The sequence below is a fragment of the Salvia splendens genome, chromosome 20 (assembly GCF_004379255.2).
Source record: "Salvia splendens isolate huo1 chromosome 20, SspV2, whole genome shotgun sequence".
In the NCBI taxonomy this organism is placed as follows: domain Eukaryota; kingdom Viridiplantae; phylum Streptophyta; class Magnoliopsida; order Lamiales; family Lamiaceae; genus Salvia; species Salvia splendens.
Window position 1 is genome coordinate 11,709,828 of NC_056051.1, and position 20,278 is coordinate 11,730,105.

At 34.6% G+C, this 20,278-nt stretch overlaps 1 protein-coding gene and 1 pseudogene across 1 annotated transcript; both read left to right on the forward strand.

Annotated features, from left to right (window-relative positions):
• The first annotated feature begins 191 nt into the window (after positions 1–191).
• Positions 192–1,526, forward strand: LOC121781484 (L-arabinokinase-like). Its single transcript, XM_042179217.1, has 4 exons — positions 192–239; positions 826–882; positions 1,194–1,363; positions 1,472–1,526. Exons 1-4 carry the CDS (start codon positions 219–221, stop codon positions 1,524–1,526), a joined length of 303 nt encoding a protein of 100 aa, XP_042035151.1. The 5' UTR covers positions 192–218.
• Positions 1,527–5,333: 3,807 nt separating this feature from the next.
• Positions 5,334–18,523, forward strand: LOC121781485 (annotated as a pseudogene).
• The last annotated feature ends 1,755 nt before the right edge of the window (positions 18,524–20,278 follow it).

Genomic DNA, 20,278 nt, shown 5'->3' on the forward strand with positions numbered 1-20,278 from the left:
CGTTTGTTAGGAGCATGCTTGAGGTGCATTCTCACCTTGAATATTCATTAAATTTACTTGTGATGTGAATGCAAAAGTAACTATTTTTTGAGATATTGTCAACCTGTATCATATTGCATAAACAGTGCTACCAATGTGGTGTGGAGATCATAAGGAGGGATTTGCTTACCGGATGTTGGGCACCGTATATTAACATGCAATTTCTCTAAGACCGTGTTATGATGCAGGCACTAATGGTGGTGAGGTATCTTATCTTTTTTTAATTTTTCTTTTATACTAGAGGGTAGGAATGCATCAAGATATTTATACAACACCCTCACACTGGCAGACATGGATAGTTCAGGTTTGGCTGCTGGATGACAGGCTTTGTTGGATGATATCCAAACACGAGCTGACTTTTATAAGTCAAAATTCATAATCTATAGCATAGCGAATGGGCTTTTTATGAATGTATGCTTTACCGCAGCCTTTTAGCACTTCACAACTGTTACTGTCTTTCTTCACTTGTTTCTTCTATTCGTTCGACAAACCATTAATAAATGTACATTTTTTGGTTTGCGTTAAACATTATATTTTTTGGACTTGTGATATTTTGGAGTAAAGTTTTAAGTAGTTTTTATATTTGATTTGGTGCCAAGCTTCATTAAGCATTAAGTGCATAATGTTCCATCAAAATTAGTCGAATTCTATTTTGGAAACTTTTTCACCACACATTACATACACTACTATTAAATTTAATGTTGGTCCCACTATCCACTAACACTATTTCACTAGTTTGTTTAGTTAGCTTCAGCTAACTTGTTCTCATTTTTCATGAATTTCAAGGTGGTTGCCCATATACTTCGGGATACAGCTATGGGGAAAAATGTTACTCATTCTAAGGTTTTTTTTCTTTAAACATCTTATAATCCTCTTTTTCCTCTTTCTTTCGCATTTCTGCATCCTCTTTTAGGACTGATATATTTTAAAATCCGAATTAAAGAAATAGTATCCTAGTTTCCTAAGGATTTGATTTAAGTCCATAATAAAAGTTTGATTTCATCTGAACACCTGTAAACAATTTATGAAATTAAAATGTGATAGGAGAACAATGTAAGCATGATCTATTGTTTGGGTTCACAGATTCTCTCCTACGGTTTTTGTGTTGTGCACTATATCATTCTTACTCCTTAGATGACTTGTTTGATACACAGCTTAGTGGATCAAGAAGGCTGCAGGATGCCATTGTCCTTGGGTATCAGCTCCAGAGAGTTTCTGGGAAAGATATAGATGTCCCTAGTTGGTATGCACTTGCACAAGATGAACTTAGCTTTCACACACCATCGGCAGATGAGACCAGTATTCAGAGTACCTTGACCAGAGAGTAACTTTTTTGTCTTTTAACTTTAAATTGGTCGTCACAACTGCACTGATTTCTAATACTTGATCGCTTTGAAGTGTTACGACTTTCTCCATAATTCTCTATGTTTAGGACTGATGACATCGAAATCTTGCATGGAGATCATCATATCTTTCAGATACAATAGGTTTCCTAAAGAGTTTGATGGAGCTGCATGCCTTAACCAGCATCAGGAATAGTAGTCAGCTTCACTCACGTGAAAGTCTTGCTGCAGCTGCAATGTTTAACTGGGAGGTACTTTAAAGACTTTTGTCTAGTTAAAATGTCAAAATTTTGGAAATAACATTATGTAAAGTTTATATTATTTTGACATACATCCTAATAGTTCGAGAAAATATCATATGACTCTAGGGCGTGTTTTGCTTTATTTAAAATGACATTATGAGCTTCTCCTATGTATGCAATTATTAATTTCTTGTTGGCCCGAGTTTTGCAAAGCGGGCAACACTGTTCATTAGAAATGCAGTGGTTCCAAATCTACCCAAGAGGTGGTTAAGGGGTCGGTCGGTGTATTAGATATGGAAGAATTAGTTTATTTCTATGCATTAATTGTGTTCAGTGTGCATGTGATATATCTCCGATCCCTCGAAATAAATAACGGCCCACACTTTTTAGTACATTAATGGACATAATTCATTTCTTTCACATGAGGTGGTATTTGTAACAGCTTTGAGAAATATGTGAAGAAATGGAACGAAGTTTATGTACTAGAAATCAATTTCGAATGATTAAATACTGTAAAAACTCTTATTTTATTTTCCAATGAATCAAATAAATTATTTTATCATAATGTTGTTATGTTTACCTTTATGTTTGATTACATATTTAAATGCATAAGAAACTTAACAAAGTCTAAATCTTTGTTTTAGTAGACCGGTTGTGGGCGGCGTCCACTTTAAGGTAACACTCAGTTCTTCTGAACAATAAAAAAGAATTTAACAAGCCAAATAGGTTTAGACTACCTATCATGAAATGTTGCATTGTCAGTCCGCATATTTCTAAGCTTTACTGAAATAAGATGACATTAGTGGTACAGCACTGAACGGATCTAACAACGAGACGTGTCTTTATGCTATCTACTGAAAGACGAGGTCTTGATAAATATATTTCTTAATCAATATATGTTAGCATTGAGCTATACGGTATTGATTATGCATTATTTTGACTTATCAAATTGTGCGGGTTTTTGCAAACCCAATAATCCTGATATATAGGGTAGTGGTGATTAATATCTAGCGATGCTAGGATTGCTATTATATTGATCGTGCGCGCGAGGTGAGTCTCGTTTGATAATGTCCTCAAGAGGAGCTCGAAACAAGGTTTTATTATTCAGAACCTAACTAGTTGAATTTAATTATTCTATTAATAATAAATAAATGTTTCTTGCTAAGTCCTCTCTTGGAATGAAACATGTTAATTAATTAAGTCTATAGCAGACACTAATTAATTAATGGACATTTATATCTAACCGGGGAAATGAATAATAAACTAAACGGAAACTCGGATTACTTGTAATTTCAGATTTGGATGGGCAGTGCAATATTACTACTGTAGTAGCTGATAATAATATTCCAATATAAGCTTATATTAAATTGTGGGTTCAATTTAATTAGTAAAAAGCTAATTGTGGGAGACCATATCCAAAAAACCTTCCATAGATCCCTGACTGTGACCAATATTTACTTAATACTATAAATAGGAGAATAAAGAGACAGAAAATACACTCAATTTTATTCAAATTTTTGTCCCTCTCCTATCTCTAGAAGGGATGATTTTTCTCTCTATCTCCTACCCGTGAAGATTTCTGTCTTCTTTATTTACGTCCTAGTATCCTGGTGAGATCAGCCCACAGACCCCACACTGATATCGGAATACAGTTCGAGAACCAGTCAAAAAATTTGTGGTCGAATACTCAACATCTTTCACGTGGAGAAGTAGCGAGTCATCTACGATTCTTTGGAGAATCAAGAAGGTATAATTATGTTCAGTAGAAAAACATGTTTTAGGTTTCAATTAATCATAAAGCATGTTTTAATTCAAGTTATCAGCATGATATGATAATTATGCGAAATGAATTTTTCTGAATAATCTAATAAATAGATCATCTTCTTCTCTGATTTATTCATGCTTCCTTCCGCTGCCAACCCCTTTAATTTACGGAACTTCCCCTTCCTTTTCAACTCTCCCAATTTCTTACGGTGGAATTTTCTAAATTGGAAGAGGTCATTTACATCAACCCACTTTAAAAAGATGCAACTAATAAAAAAACTACTTCATCCGTCCTATCTAATGACCATTTTACCCCCCCCTCCCCTCTCATATTTTAAACATTAAGAGCATCTGCAACGGTGAGCACAAGCTCTCCGCCTGTCCTCGCCGCTGGCAAGGACACGCTTGTCCGCCGATGTGCTCTTGCCGCTGGCACGGACGTGCTCTTAGAGTAGCCGGCCAGGACGTGACGATGTGTTTTTCTATTGGCCGTTGGCATTTTTTTAAAAAAAATCAAAAATAATACCAAAAATAAAAAAAAATATTTTCGTATTCCCAAAATATAGCCGTTTTATTACCGTTTTTTTGAATTTTTTAAATTTTTTAAAAAAATTTAATCCCAAAACCATCTATAAATACACACATTCATCATCCATTTGGACGAAATTCGGTCACTTATGAATTTAATTATGTAATTTTTAATTTTTAGGATTTTAATTACGCACTTTTTAAATTTTAGGATTTTAATTATGTAATTTTTATTTTTTAGGATTTTAATTATGTAATTTTATTTTATTTGTAATTTGTAATATTATTTCGGATATTTTTAATGTATTTTAATTTTGTGGAAATGTTTTTATTCAAATGAATAATAGAATGGTGGGGCCCTTGTGCTCGTCTTTGCGGAAGAGCACGGCTGTGGTGTTGTGCTCTTGCCTAAGAGCAGGCAGAAAAAGTGGGGCTGGGCCCAACCATGCTCGTTGGCAAGAGTACAATTGTGGATGCTCTAATAGAGTGTGAGTCCTACTTTTATATTATATTTGTTTAAAAAAAATGTGAGTTTAGTGAAATGTGGGGTCTATTACCAAAAGTAGTAAAAAATAAATAAGACATTTAATTGTAGACGGATAAAAAAGGAAACTTGAGATAATTATTCGTGAACGGAGAGAGTAGTTTGTAGATAGAGCTTTTATTCCAATGGTGTTTGGTATATTACGTAGAAACTCATTTTTTCCTACATTTGTTTGGTGAGGTTAAATTGCAACAAAGATACACTCCTATTTTATTTCTTTATTTTATTTTTCAATATAATTTCTTATATTTTACTTTTCAATATAATTTCTTAATTTGTTTGTCCTAAAGTTTTGATTCAACTTATTTAGAACGGAGGAAGGGAGTAGTATTTTTTTCAATAAATGTTTGTCACATAAGAGTAACCATACCACATAGTATCAAGTGTGCAATGTCAATTTTTAATGATTACTGTAAATCTGTAATGACCGACCCTATAAAAATTAACAAATACTCCAATATTGAATAGTCCAATATGATTATAATAATTAATTTGTAGAGTATAATAACTGAATATCTTATCACTTTTTCCTAGAAAATATACTCCAAATTTATTTAAAATTTTTTAAGATAGGAAAAGACCATCTCCCGCGCATCTGTATCCTATTCTCCGGCCATTTCCATTTCTCAAATATGCTCAGCCCAAACCACAACAACCAATTAAATGCAATATGATATTTGTACTGTGCAAAACGAAATTAATTTAATGGAAATTGGGAGAAGACGAATAATTAATCATTACAGAAATCCGACTTAATAAGGAAAGTGAGGATGGTGAGAGGTTGTTGTTTGTGTACAGAAACAGATAGAGAGAGAGAGAGAGAGAGAGAGAAGCGAATCTGCAAATCTATTAGTGGATCCAATAGAAAAAAAGATGCAGGAAGAAAAGCTCTTGTTTTTTGCCTACTATGTCACCGGCCATGGATTTGGCCACGCCACCCGTGTTGCCGAGGTTCTCTTTTAGCTATTCTCTTCCAATTTATTTCGGCAATGTTGGATGTTTATCAATCTCTTCTTAATTGTGTAAATGTGCATTACCTATTACTTTGGTTTCATTAGTTTCTTTCAGTTTGATTTAGTTCTACCTTTGAACTTGAAACTGGTTATCCTTTTTTTATAACAATTCAACTAATGCTTAGAGTAGTTAGATTGAATGAAGTTCAGCTTGTAACGACGAAGCATGTATCGTAGATGATCAGATATTTCTCGGAGAAATGAAGGTGTGGGTTTCTGTTATTGTAGGGCTTGATTTGCTTTTCGGGAGCACAAGTTGGGGAAATGCATTTATAGAGTCTACTCAAACTGTTTATGTCCAATTTAGGGAAGGAAATACTTTGGGAAGTAAGGGTCGAAGAAGGACAATCACTCATTTTTAAAATCAATGTTCTTAAAGAAAGATCAAGGGGACTTTTGGGAATATCAATGGATGATGATGTTCTTCACTCTGTATATAAAATGTGAGATTTAGAGTTTTCAGATATATGTAACATGATTGGTTTACTTGAAACTGTGGGCATTGGTTACTTTCACGAAGGGACTATCTTCTCTCCAAATCTTTTTCGGAATCCTTCTTCCTGCAACCTAGTTCTCCACTTTTCCTTCTCTAACAAAGTTTCATCAATGTACTATCCTTGCCATTGTTTGGTCTCGTCTGGGCTTCTCATGGCTCATGCAGTCATGCTGGATCATTTTTTCTCTTAAAGGATCAATAATTGTTCTCCATTTACCTCATGATCAGAATTTTAGTCTTGTAGTTTCATTGTTTCTTTTGGAGTGGATTGCTTGTCTAAATGTATACATTTCATTTCTTTCTTGGATTAAAAATACCTTTGACTTCCTTAACAAAAGAGAAGAAGAAAAGGTATCAGTTTTCTGTATGATATCTTCTTTGCTTTTACACACACAGAAAAATCTCATTTGGTGGCATTTATGTAATTTGATGCTGATATTTTCAAATGTTGCTTATATGCAGGTGGTTCGCAATCTCATCCTTCTAGGACATGAAATTCACGTGGTTACAGCTGCTTCGGAGCACATTTTTACCACTGAAATACAGTCACCTAAACTCTTCATCCGGAAGGTCAATACCCTACCGTCCCCCATTTTTTTGTATGTGAGACTTCAATATGCTTGGAGGTACAAAATTTATGGATACTGTGACACTCTAGATAGAAATTATAGTTGCGTTTGCATAAAAATCAAAACTTTTGTCGGACGCTAGCAATGTAGAGTGGATCTGTTGTCAAACTCATGTAGTCTGTATAATAAATGTATTTTTATCTGTCTGCAGGTGGTATTAGATATTGGAGCCATTCAAACAGATGCGTTGACGGTTGATCGTCTTGCATCCTTGGAGAAGGTACTAGACTACTAGCAATATAAATGGAGAGAGTCTTATTTTTACTCTTAATTCACATTTTACATATTGACCTCTTTTGATTGTCTGGTGACTTATTGTCTCTCACATTTCAACAGTATGTTGAGATAGCTGTGGTACCTCGGGATTCTATATTGTCAACTGAGGCTGAATGGCTGAAATCCATAAATGCTAGTTTAGTGGTATGACATACAAAAAAACTCTCCCTTTCAACTGATATACTATGATTTAGGCTTGCTTTCCACAAGGAAATTTGACATACAATCATCTACTTTATTAAGCTGGATTGCAGATGGGAAAACACTTTCTAATTGTACTGAATAATAACAGGTATCTGATGCTGTCCCTATTGCATGCCAAGCAGCAGCAGATGCTGGAGTTCGTGCTGTTTGTGTGACCAACTTTAGGTGATTATACATACTTCAAAACTTATATATATATGAGGAAACATAATTTTTTATGTGGGTGTAGCTAATATCCCTACTTAAAATTTATAAAATAAGATAAATGCTTATGGATGAACTTTCCAGCATGCTGCAGTAGTTATACCAAGAATGGAAAAATGGCTCCTCTTAATTGGTGATTATAAAAATATCAGATAATGTTTATTCATAGACATTAATCTAAAGAAATTGATCTATGTTCGTAAGTAAGCTTAAAATAGTTCGAATTGGCATCACAACACTAAAGACCTTTGTCGATTTTATTATTGCAGTGGTCATCTAAATTTTGAGTTAGTTTTACTAACATATAGTAACAGATTAATATGGCATCAGGAGCCTGAATGGCATAATGATAATATCCAGTAAATACAAGACTATCATTGCAAAGCAAAGACTCCTAAATTGAATCCATAGTCATATATATTTATTGGTTGTTTGAATTAATTAGATTTATTTATCTTGGACACTATTTTTTTTTCGTTTCTCTTCTGATCTTTCATCTTTTGTAGTTGGGACTTCATATATGCCGAATATGTTATGGTGGCTGGACGTCAAAGTCACTCTATCATTTGGCAGGTAAGTCATAGTTATTTTAGCCAACTTCCATGGATAATCATCATCATTATTTCCAGCCAAATTAACATTTTGTATTAGAGACTCACAATTCTTTCATTGCAATTACAAAAGGAGATGGTATTCTTCCATTATTGATAACCACTGAGAAGAGTTCATCTGATGGTTTGATGATTGCACTGCCTACTATTTTACAGTTCCTTTAATTATATACTGTGGCTCATGAAGAAATGTTCCATCTTAAATCTTTCTATGACAACTATAGAAATGCAAGAACAATGTATTGAGTTTTGAAGGTATTTGAAAACTGCTAGCATCACCCACCTTCACCACATTGCCTTGCGGCATTTGCCCCTACACTATATGAAGATCATTAAAAATTTATTGTGCTTTTCACTTAGGACTCATTGCCATTTTTAGCACTGAGATCTCAAAAGTATGGGATCATAGCTCCCATAACACTTGTTAGCTCTAAGCAAAGTCCATATTTATATAATAAGTGTCTCTGCTCAGGACCAAACTGCCATGGTTTTATTTTTACGAGTTCCGATTGTCTTGTTTTGGTCATAATCGTAAGCCCTGATAGTAAGGAGAATAAATTTTGTGTTATTTGTTGAGAGCATGGATCACACAATAAGTCTTAATACTACTCCATGAAGAAACTGTTACGTAATCTTCAATTACATTGACAAATATGGAGTAAGTAGGAGTTTGATTTCACATGTGTGCGCTTGTCACTTTATTAATTAGTTGTACTCTTTGATCTTTACTTTGAAGATTTTCCTCTCCTTTCCTTATAAGAACTTGAAAATCTTTGTTTTGGTTTTGCTTATTAAAATCTTTGCAGATAGCTGAAGACTATTCTCATTGCGACTTCGTTATACGTCTCCCAGGATACTGCCCAAGTATGGTGGTCCCAGAATAATATCATATATGTGCACACACTAAAAATAATATCTTCTCTTTTTCTCTAAACCCGACTAAATGTTTGGTAGCTACATGAGCTGAGAAAGTGCAGTACGCTAGTCTCTTTGGTAACCATTAGAATTTTGAGAACCCTTGAGAAGTTGTGGGATAGGGTTATGTTCAATGTTGATTATATGGTTTTGATTCACGAGGATTTTAAACCGACCTTGTCTCTGACATTGTCAGAGATCGAGATGTATACATTAGATCCTTCTGTGTATCTTCATTCTGTTTAGCTGAAAGGAATATAAAATGATATTTAGCACACTGACGAAGTATGCTAAGCAGATGTCATAAATAATTGCTTCATTAATTTTCAACTTCTCATTTGTTTTCTCACCACTTTCACCATAATTCATTTAGATTACCAATTTACCATGCATGTCTGCTGAACTAAGATTTGGGGATATCCTGGGGTACAATATAATCTTTGTAGTTGATGATTAGGTAATCTTTGTGTAAGTGTGTGTATGTATGTAAATAGGTTTACTTAATAGTTGAAATCATATGCAACTAATTCTCAAGCATGCACGAACCTTGCAGTGCCTGCTTTTCGAGATGTGGTTGATGTACCTCTTGTAGTTCGGAGATTACGCAGGTCACGGGCTGAGGTTAGCTTATGCTACTAAATGTCTTCTGCTGGTGTAAGATACCATTCTGATTGTTGGTTCACTTTTGTTCAGGTTAGGAAAGAGCTTGGAATTGCGGAAGACACAAAAGTTTTGATTTATAATTTTGGCGGACAGGTGGAGATTTTAACTGTACATTTTAAAATTCTGCTGTTTGTGAAGGCATCAGAGATTCCATTCTCTTTATCTTTTTATGATTCTAAACTTTTGAAATTAATAAACTAGTCATCAATATTCGGCAAAGGTTTTGTTGGTCTGTTTCTATCAGTGGTGAAATTTAAACGAACCCGCTTTAGATGCAGCAGTTCTAGTGTTTTGTCTTAGGTGCAAGTACTTCTATAGGAATGTCAGTTTTCTCTAGATAAGATTTGATTTAGTGACCACTTTTAGATGGTTTGTACTATCTTATATTTCTCAAACAATCACTAATATCAGAGTTGTTCATTGTTTACAGCCAGCTGGGTGGAAGCTTCAGAAGAAGTATCTACCCGATGGGTGGATATGCTTGGTTCGTCTCCCTACATGTTCGTGTCTTGCATTTTGTTGTGAGTTATAATTTTTCTGGTTTGCATACTGTTACTTGATCTAGGTTTGCGGAGCATCAGAAGGGAAGGAGCTTCCAGAAAATTTTATTAAACTTCCAAAGGATATTTATACTCCTGATTTTATTGCAGCCTCAGACTGCATGCTTGGTAACCTTACAGCAAACATCTTGCAATATTTTTCTGATGAATGATTCAATTTTAGTAGTAGTATTTTCAACTTACATTATGATGACTCACAACTCTCAGGTAAAATTGGATATGGTACCGTGAGTGAAGCCTTGGCACACAAAGTGCCTTTGATTTTTGTACGCAGAGAATATTTTAATGAGGAACCGTTTGTTAGGAGCATGCTTGAGGTGCATTCTCACCTTGAATATTCATTAAATTTACTTGTGATGTGAATGCAAAAGTAACTATTTTTTGAGATATTGTCAACCTGTATCATATTGCATAAACAGTGCTACCAATGTGGTGTGGAGATCATAAGGAGGGATTTGCTTACCGGATGTTGGGCACCGTATATTAAACATGCAATTTCCCTAAGACCGTGTTATGATGCAGGCACTAATGGTGGTGAGGTATCTTATCTTTTTTTTAATTTTTCTTTTATACTAGAGGGTAGGAATGCATCAAGATATTTATACAACACCCTCACACTGGCAGACATGGATAGTTCTGGTTTGGCTGCTGGATGACAGGCTTTGTTGGATGATATCCAAACATGAGCTGACTTTTATAAGTCAAAATTCATAATCTATAGCATAGCGAATTGGCCTTTTTTATGAATGTATGCTTTACCGCAGCCTTTTAGCACTTCACAACTGTTACTGTCTTTCTTCACTTGTTTCTTCTATTCGTTCGACAAACCATTAATAAATGTACATTTTTTGGTTTGCGTTAAACATTATATTTTTTGGACTTGTGATATTTTGGAGTAAAGTTTTAAGTAGTTTTTATATTTTGAATTTGGTGCCAAGCTTCATTAAGCATTAAGTGCATAATGTTCCATCAAAATTAGTCGAATTCTATTTTTGGAAACTTTTTCACCACACATTACATACACTACTATTAAATTTAATGTTGGTCCCACTATCCACTAACACTATTTCACTAGTTTGTTTAGTTAGCTTCAGCTAACTTGTTCTCATTTTTCATGAATTTCAAGGTGGTTGCCCATATACTTCGGGATACAGCTATGGGGAAAAATGTTACTCATTCTAAGGTATTTTTTTTCTTTAAACATCTTATAATCCTCTTTTTCCTCTTTCTTTCGCATTTCTGCATCCTCTTTTAGGACTGATATATTTTAAAATCCGAATTAAAGAAATAGTATCCTAGTTTCCTAAGGATTTGATTTAAGTCCATAATAAAAGTTTGATTTCATCTGAACACCTTTAAACAATTTATGAAATTAAAATGTGATAGGAGAACAATGTAAGCATGATCTATTGTTTGGGTTCACAGATTCTCTCCTACGGTTTTTGTGTTGTGCACTATATCATTCTTACTCCTTAGATGACTTGTTTGATACACAGCTTAGTGGATCAAGAAGGCTGCAGGATGCCATTGTCCTTGGGTATCAGCTCCAGAGAGTTTCTGGGAAAGATATAGATGTCCCTAGTTGGTATGCACTTGCACAAGATGAACTTAGCTTTCACACACCATCGGCAGATGAGACCAGTATTCAGAGTACCTTGACCAGAGAGTAACTTTTTTGTCTTTTAACTTTAAATTGGTCGTCACAACTGCACTGATTTCTAATACTTGATCGCTTTGAAGTGTTACGACTTTCTCCATAATTCTCTATGTTTAGGACTGATGACATCGAAATCTTGCATGGAGATCATCATAATCTTTCAGATACAATAGGTTTCCTAAAGAGTTTGATGGAGCTGCATGCCTTAACCAGCATCAGGAATAGTAGTCAGCTTCACTCACGTGAAAGTCTTGCTGCAGCTGCAATGTTTAACTGGGAGGTACTTTAATTCCAGTTATGGATTTCTGCAAATACATCTAAATAATGGTTTTTTGAACTCTGTAATATATGGTGTTTTCTTGATATTTTGTACACAGTATAGACAATTTTGTTGACAATTGGTCATATTTTAAGATTCTGGTCCTTATCTGGTTCGCAGGAGGAAATTATTGTAGCTAGAGCACCGGGTAGATTAGATGTCATGGGAGGATTTGGAGATTATTCAGGAAGCTTAGTTCTGCAGGTGCTTATCTATCCATGAGATGCTTCTTTCATACAGACAACGGTGACTTCTTTGTCACTACTTAATTTACAAATTTCACCTGCAGATGCCTATTAGAGAGGCGTGCCATGTTGCTATTCAGCAAAGTCATCCAGACAAGCAGAAGTTGTGGAAACATGCTGAGGCCAGGCAGCAAAACAAAGGACAAGGCTCCACACCAGTTCTCCAAGTTGTATGTAGCCATGAAAACTCTTTGGGGAAAAACCACCTTAAAAAATTAGATTTAATACTTAATAACGTAAATATCTATTTAGAAGCTTTGATTTCATAAAAACATTGGCTAGTGCTAGTAAAACCAATCACTAAGAACTTTCAGTTAAGGTTGTTCAACCGTTCAACGACTAATCAATCATTACTAATTGTCCTGAGACATAATAGAATCATAGATAAATTTAGTATTCAGAAATAAGTTGTGTCTAGTTATGATTTTATATTTTCAAGTTACGTCCCTTCAGCTTGGTTCATTTAGCTACCGAGCTAGTTCACGAACTAACAAGCCGGATACTACCACCCTCAAGCTTGGTTTGTCTAGTTAACGAGCTTCACTATATGAGCTTTTATCAAGCCAAGCTTGGAATAGCTCATGAGTAGCATGTTCATTTACGGCCCTAGCTCTGCATGCATCTTTCTACGGTAGAATGTGTTCACATCAGTGTTATCAATCTCGTATGTCGGCTTATGGCGGTTCGCCTAAAAACCGCCACAAGGATATGGCGTATTAGTATGGCGGATATGGCGGTCAATAATTAAATAAATAAAATAATACTTATTATTTATACATAATTCAAAAATTGGAAAATAACAAAATATAACACCTAAAACTCTTAAAACAATTAATAAAGCATAAAATACAGCTCTAACATCCATGTTTCTTGCATAATGCCCCATTCCTAAATGCAGTACACACGCAATGTTGTCAAATGGCGGATATGGCGGTGCTATGGCAGCGCCATGCTGCTATAGCATTTCCACCACAGAACGCCATGCCATAGCGCCATGGCGCTGCCATATCCGCTATTTGATAACATTGGTTCACATATGCTTTGAGAGGTCTGATCCTCTATTCCAATTAGTTTAACCCTGTAATTACCTTTTCGTGATTATTTTCCTAGAATCCTGAATTAAGAAACATAATATAGGTTTTTTATTATCAGAATTTGGCTGCTTAAGAGATTAAACGCCCCCATAGGTATTTAATATGTATCTGTAGCTTTCAGACATAAGCACTAAGGTGTTGGTTATGCAGGTATCATTTGGCGTAACCGAGCTCCTACGTTTGACATGGACTTGTCTGAATTTCTGGAAGATGGACATCCTATTTCATATGAGAAAGCAAGAGACTATTTTGCTCAGGACCCGTCACAGAAGTAATCCCATTTTTCATGTTCAGTTTACTTTTACTTGTTCTATAAAAACTAGTTTGTCACTATCCTGATGCCATCCTAGGTGGGCAGCATATGTTGCTGGTACAATTCTGGTATTGATGACTGAATTGGGCATTCAATTTGTGGACAGTATCAGCATACTGGTAAAAGATCTGATGTTACGGGAATTATTATTATACTCCTAATTGGGAAATGCTTTAGTGCATAACAACTGCTACTGGGAATGTTGTTTTCTGCTTCTGTGAACTGATGGTTTGAGTAGATTTATGATAATAATGTCTGGCATAACATGAACTTAATCACATTAACTGATTGTGCTCTACATACCAATACCAAGACATTGTTTCATAGTATAGAACAAAATTGTAGTAACGTCTCGGGTTTCTTGTACTAAGTATATAGCCATGATTTGAACAAGACTGGCAACCATCATGGATGTATAGACAGATAATAGGAAAAATGATATTTTATTTGATAGAGATTATCTTAGGGAATAATACCACTATCAATGTGGTGGTAAGTCACCTTTGAATGGTAGTAGGCTAACCGCTCTGTCCTGTAGTTTTAAGAGAGTTGGACTATCTTCATTATTCATTTGAAGTCATAAGAAGTTTATTTAAATAAATAGTAGCATAACTGCATAAGAAGACAATGGAATAAAACTGGATGGAGAAAAAATATAGTAAAATATTACAGGGTTTTTCTGATGACCAAAAAGATCCATATGGAGCTGTCAAACTAGAGAATTTCACAACAGAAAACAAAGTTTCTGATTTTATTAATGGGTTGCATTATGCTGTAGTTGCTGATGATTTCTCTACTATAGTTTATTCTCTGTTTTCTCAGAAATAGATGGAAAATGTTGTTTTCAGTTGATTCTGTTAATTTTCGTGGCCTCCGTGCAAGTAGAACTATCAGTAAAAGCTAAATTTGAAAAAATTTAAAGGTGATTTCTGGTGTCCCGGAGGGCAAAGGTGTATCATCTTCCGCTGCAATAGAAGTTGCAACAATGTCTGCTGTGGCTGCTTCTCATGGTAATGATAAATGCTAGTACCTCTTCAGGTCTCAGACAGGAATAGTATGATCAGTCAAAGTCTTCATATGTTAGGCAATAACAACTTCAGTATTTACTGTTTGAATCCAGTAAATCATTGATTTTGAGGGTTCTGCTTATGTGTTTGTAGAGATCCAGCATGAATAAATATGATTTTTGCAAGCGATGGTATCTTAGATAAAGGAGGCAAGGATCTTAATATCAATAAATATATGAATCAATCTGATACTCTAGAAGCTACCCAATGGTTAATTTGAACTCAATGCCACTGTGAACTAACACTAACTTGTACATCAAGAGACATAGATCCATAAAATCTCGAGTGTAGATGTACAGTCTTGGATGAAGATTTTGAGCTGATCAACTTTTATTATTTATTATAGTTTTTCCCAGCCTTGTGAATGAATTATTTGACTGCTGTTCAAATTTTCAGGATTAGATATTGCACCAAGAGATCTTGCTTTGCTTTGCCAAAAGGCATGCTACGCTCCTAATCAATTTTCCTTGGAGTTCTTTAAATCTAAATATTTACACTGCTTGTTACGACTTAACATTGATTTAGTATCCCATGTAAAAGGTCGAGAATCATGTTGTCGGTGCTCCGTGTGGAGTGATGGACCAGATGGCTTCTGCATGTGGTGAAGAAAACAAACTACTAGCAATGTTGTGTCAGGTGCGAACTATAGTAAAGCATGCTGTTCATCATAAATTAAGAAGCTACTTAACAACTGAATTGTTGTTTTCTTGTCTCTGCAGCCTGCTGAAGTCTTAGGTCATGTGGAAATCCCTCCTCACATACAGTTCTGGGGGATAGACTCAGGGATACGACACAGGTATACATTTAGTGCATGTACTTCTTAGATCATTTTTGTAGTTAATATTTTGAGTTTTGTGTTCATGAAGAACTTTTCGGTGTTCTAGTTGTGCCCTCTATTGTTATAGAAACTGCAACAAATGTTGTATTGTCTGGTGGTACTTGACAAATATATGATTTGAATTTAAGAAACATGATGTAATAATCTACTATGAGTTAATATTTTCTGATACTCCAACAAAGAGAAGCTTCTATAATGAGAAGATGAGCTATTGAGATCAACTTTTGTGCTTCACTACAACTCTTGAACATATTAATCTGTACTACTTTTAGTAATGAACTGATTTATATAATTCTTATAAATAGGGCTATGATCTCTACTTCGCAGTGTTCAGAAATAAAGTTTAGTTCAGTTACTTTGTCATGGTGTTTTTGGAGGATGGTCTCTTAGTCGCAGGAGTATTTATCTTTTATTTTGTTTATCTTTGTTTATTTCGTATCTCGGTTTCTTCATTATTATCATGTCAATTGTCCGATATGCTTTGTATGCTACTATGCTTATTAGCGAATGCATATGGTATGCCCGCCTGTCACTCCGTATCATATTTGTTTAAAAGTCATTTATTCCATCAAAGTTACGGATGGAAAGAATCATTGTTTCCTGCTGGGGATCTAATCAAATGGTTACTAACTACATTTGGAAGTTAATTATGGTTGTCACCAACCAATAGTTGTGAAATACTTACTAATGAGTTTCAGAAACGTTTTTGGCAATGCAAAAGAATCTGATGTATGCATTTTATAGTCTTGATATTGGAATGGTTGGGTAGAGATGGAGTGCTATTTATTTCAGGTGGCAGTTGAATGTAATGAATCAATGTCTTGGTTGAGGGACTTTTTCTGTCTGTAACATCATATCCATGATGCATATTGCAGTCGCATATTATGACTGTCCATCATCGACTTGGTAAAGATCGTGTTTTTAGTATATAAGTTGGACAGCCCTCTCCTCTTATAAAACCATTATAAGGATAAAATGGGCTCAATCCTAAAATGGTATCAAAGCAGGCTAAAGTCGATGGTAATATATTTCGTCATGTGTTAATAGTGAGTTTGTCTCACATCAGTTTGGCAAAAATCATGTTTTCTCCCACATTGACTTGGCAAAGATCCTGCAAGTTAGTTTTATTAATATACATTCTTCTCTCCGGTAATTGTCACTAGCAAATAGAATGTTATGGCACGCACTGGTCTAATTCATTTCCCTTTTCACTATAAAATGCTACAGCGTGGGTGGTGCAGATTATGGATCTGTAAGAATCGGCACCTTTATGGGTAGAAAGATGATTAAATCCATGGCATTTCATAATTCAAAGAAAGTCGAAGGCCTTAATAATAATGGAAAGGATGAAGATGGCATGGAGTTACTCGAAGCCGAAGCTGCAGTGGATTATCTATCCAACATATCCCCACACCGGTTATATTTACTCTTTACCTTTGATACTAACACAAATTTTTTTCTTATGAAAATGCTAATTGGTGTCTTTTATCCAGCTTCAGCTTATAAAGTTTTTCTTCTTTCTTCCCAGATATGAGGAATGTTATGTACGTAAACTCCCAGAATTTGTATCTGGCAATGAATTTATCGAGAATTATGGCCATCATGATGATCCCGTTACAATAATTGATACAAAGCTTAGTTATGCAGTTGGAGCACCAACAAGACATCCAATATATGGAAATTTTCGAGTCAAGGTCAGTAAGTGACTTCAGTTGTAGTTACAACGGTATATCATATGCAATTTTTGAATTTTTTTAATGGTATACTCACATCTTGGATCAACATATGGCTTGAGTTGATTATTATTACCTACACAATGTGGTATGATCCATCGATAATTTGCCATGTATTGCTGTTTAGGCTTTCAAAGCATTGTTATCTGCTGCTCCTTCAGATGATCAACTCTCTGCACTTGGAGAGCTCATGTATCAGGTATCTTTAACTATCGAGTATCGACCATATTCTTTTATTGATGCAAGGATTTGGAACTTCATTTCACATCGGGCATTTCCTCGTATTACAAAATCCCAACTGCTAATATGAACAGCCCTGCATGTAGATCTATTGTTCTTCGCCTTACCAAAATCTGCAAATTCAGTACCCCAATAAACATAGCCCTATACAAACTAATAATCAAATAAATACTCTCTTTGGATGATACAAGTATACACAAATAGTATGAAGTTAAATTTACTAAAGTACAATTGATCATTTAATCACTAACATAAATTATACATACATTAGTGTCACTGCAGCTACAATGCATGTGGACTTGGCTCAGACGGGACGGATAAGTTAGTCCAACTGGTACAAGAAATACAGCATAGCAAATCCTACAGCGGGACTCTATTTGGGGCGAAGATTACCGGCGGAGGTTCAGGAGGAACCGTTTGTGTCCTGGGGAAAAACATATCAAGAAGTGGAGAGCAAATCGCTAAGGTATCTTTCAAGTTCTCTTTTGTACTTTACAACATATCTAGCTGAGTTCCATTCTTTTCAAACTTCACGTGTTACATTCTATTGTCTCGTTGTATGAGCAAAACCATCTTTACATGTATATGAAAAGCCCCATTTTTTCCATGTATTACAAAGTTTTTGCCTGTGTGCAGATTCAGCAGAGGTACAAAGCAAGCACTGGCTTCTTGCCTCATGTCTTTGAGGGATCTTCGCCCGGTGCTTGCAAGTTTGGCTATCTGAAAATACGCCTTAGATCGCGTTCGACCTAGAATATGGAACGTGGCTGTCTCGTTTTGTAAACATTGCGGACATTAGTTTCGTGCCAGCACAGTTTAGAGGTACATGAAACTGCTACTGATGCCTCTCTACCTTTGAAGCTTAATAGTCTATGATATAGATCATGAATCATTCTTCAATTGCATTATAATTTGAGGCAAATGATACACCATTATATATGATTGATAACTACTTCATCTTTACTTCATATGTTGCTTTTTTCTTATTTCATGTGCCATTATTCAGAAACATTAGATTCAAGTTGAGCGTTTGTCTGTCAAAGAGTATGTTATCTTTGACAGAAAATGGAGGAAAACATATGGTTTCTCTGTTTTTGCACTCATTTCACACATTCCGTATTATGCATGATTGTTGATGATATTATATTTTTCATTCTACGATTAGGAATCCCAGTCTGCCATTTCAGTCCATCTGCGATTAAGAGTTCCGGTTCATTTTCATAATAAATGGTAAGTAGCAGGGGCGGACGCAGAAAAAATTGGGTGTAGGGGCTGAGCTTTATTATATATTTTTTCACAGTCAAATATAATATATATATATATATAGGGAGATGATCAAAATAAGTGTGTGTTTAAATCCAGAAATGCAGACCAAATCTCAGCCCTAGGATTAGATGATCTAATGGTCAATAATTAACCAAAAACACGGAAGGTCATAATTAAGCAATTTTAGGTCATATTATAATATTTGGATTTAATGTCATACTAAGATCGTTTTAGGTCATGCTTTGTTAGCATGACCTACAAATTACCTAATTATGACCTAAAAGTGCCCTAATTATGATATTGTTCTGCGTTTCTGTATTTAAATCCAGTTTTGCATAGATCAAAACCCTATATGGTCAAAATAAGTATGTGTTTAAATCCAGAAATGCAGACCAAATCTTGGCCCTAGGATTAGATGATCTAATGGTCAATAATTAACCAAAAACACGGAAGGTCATAATTAAGCAATTTTAGGTCATATTATAATATTTGGGTTTAATGTCATGCTAAGATCGTTTTAGGTCATGCTTTGTTAGCATGACCTAAAAATTACCTAATTATGACCTAAAAGTGCCCTAATTATGATATTGTTCTGCGTTTCTGTATTTAAATCTAGTTTTGCATAGATCAAAACCCTATATATATATATATATATATATATAGGGTCTTAATCTATCAAAATACGCCCTTAAGTACAAAAATACTGACTAAATTTGGAACGGAGGATCTGATTATGAACGGCCACGATTTAGTCTTGTCAACCATTTTGTTAGGTCATAATAATAACGAATTGAGGCATAAAAGAGTAATATGGGAACTAAAAAAAATATAAAGTGACGTTCCGTTTTTTCTTCGCGGAAATCATGGGATCATTACTCAAAAATATAAACTGACGTTCCGTTTTTACTCATGGCATAACCATACTAAAAACACCTTTACAATTTAAGCACGACAAAAAAAAATTACCCAAAAATATAGACATATCTTTGGGTCATACTAATTTATGTTATGTGTCATAATAAAAAATATGGTAAAATAGGGTCAAAATATAATTACATTCAAGTCATAACACAGTGATTATATGGCATAACCATACTCAAAACGCCTTTACAATTCAAGCACGACAACAAAAAATTACCCAAAAATATAGACATATCTTTGGGTCATACTAATTAATGTTATGTGTCATAATAAAAAATATGGTAAAATAGGATCAAAATATAATTACATTCAAGTCATAACACATGGATTATATGGCATAACCATACTAAAAACACCTTTACAATTCAAGCACGACAAAAAAAATTACCCATAAATATAGACATATCTTTGGGTCATACTAATTAATGTTATGTGTCATAATAAAAAAATATGGTAAAATGGGGTCAAAATATAATTACATTCAAGTCATAACACATGGATTATGTTTTATACCACAAAAATTTAATTTATTCTAATATGTCATAATAGATGAA

Excerpts from the sequence above, each read along its gene's own strand:
- LOC121781484 (XM_042179217.1), top strand. The coding sequence starts at position 219 with ATGATGCAGGCACTAATGGTG. Across the intron at positions 883-1,193 it reads AAAATGTTACTCATTCTAAG|CTTAGTGGATCAAGAAGGCT; the intron begins GTTTTTTTTCTT and ends TTTGATACACAG. Across the intron at positions 1,364-1,471 it reads CAGAGTACCTTGACCAGAGA|GACTGATGACATCGAAATCT; the intron begins GTAACTTTTTTG and ends CTCTATGTTTAG.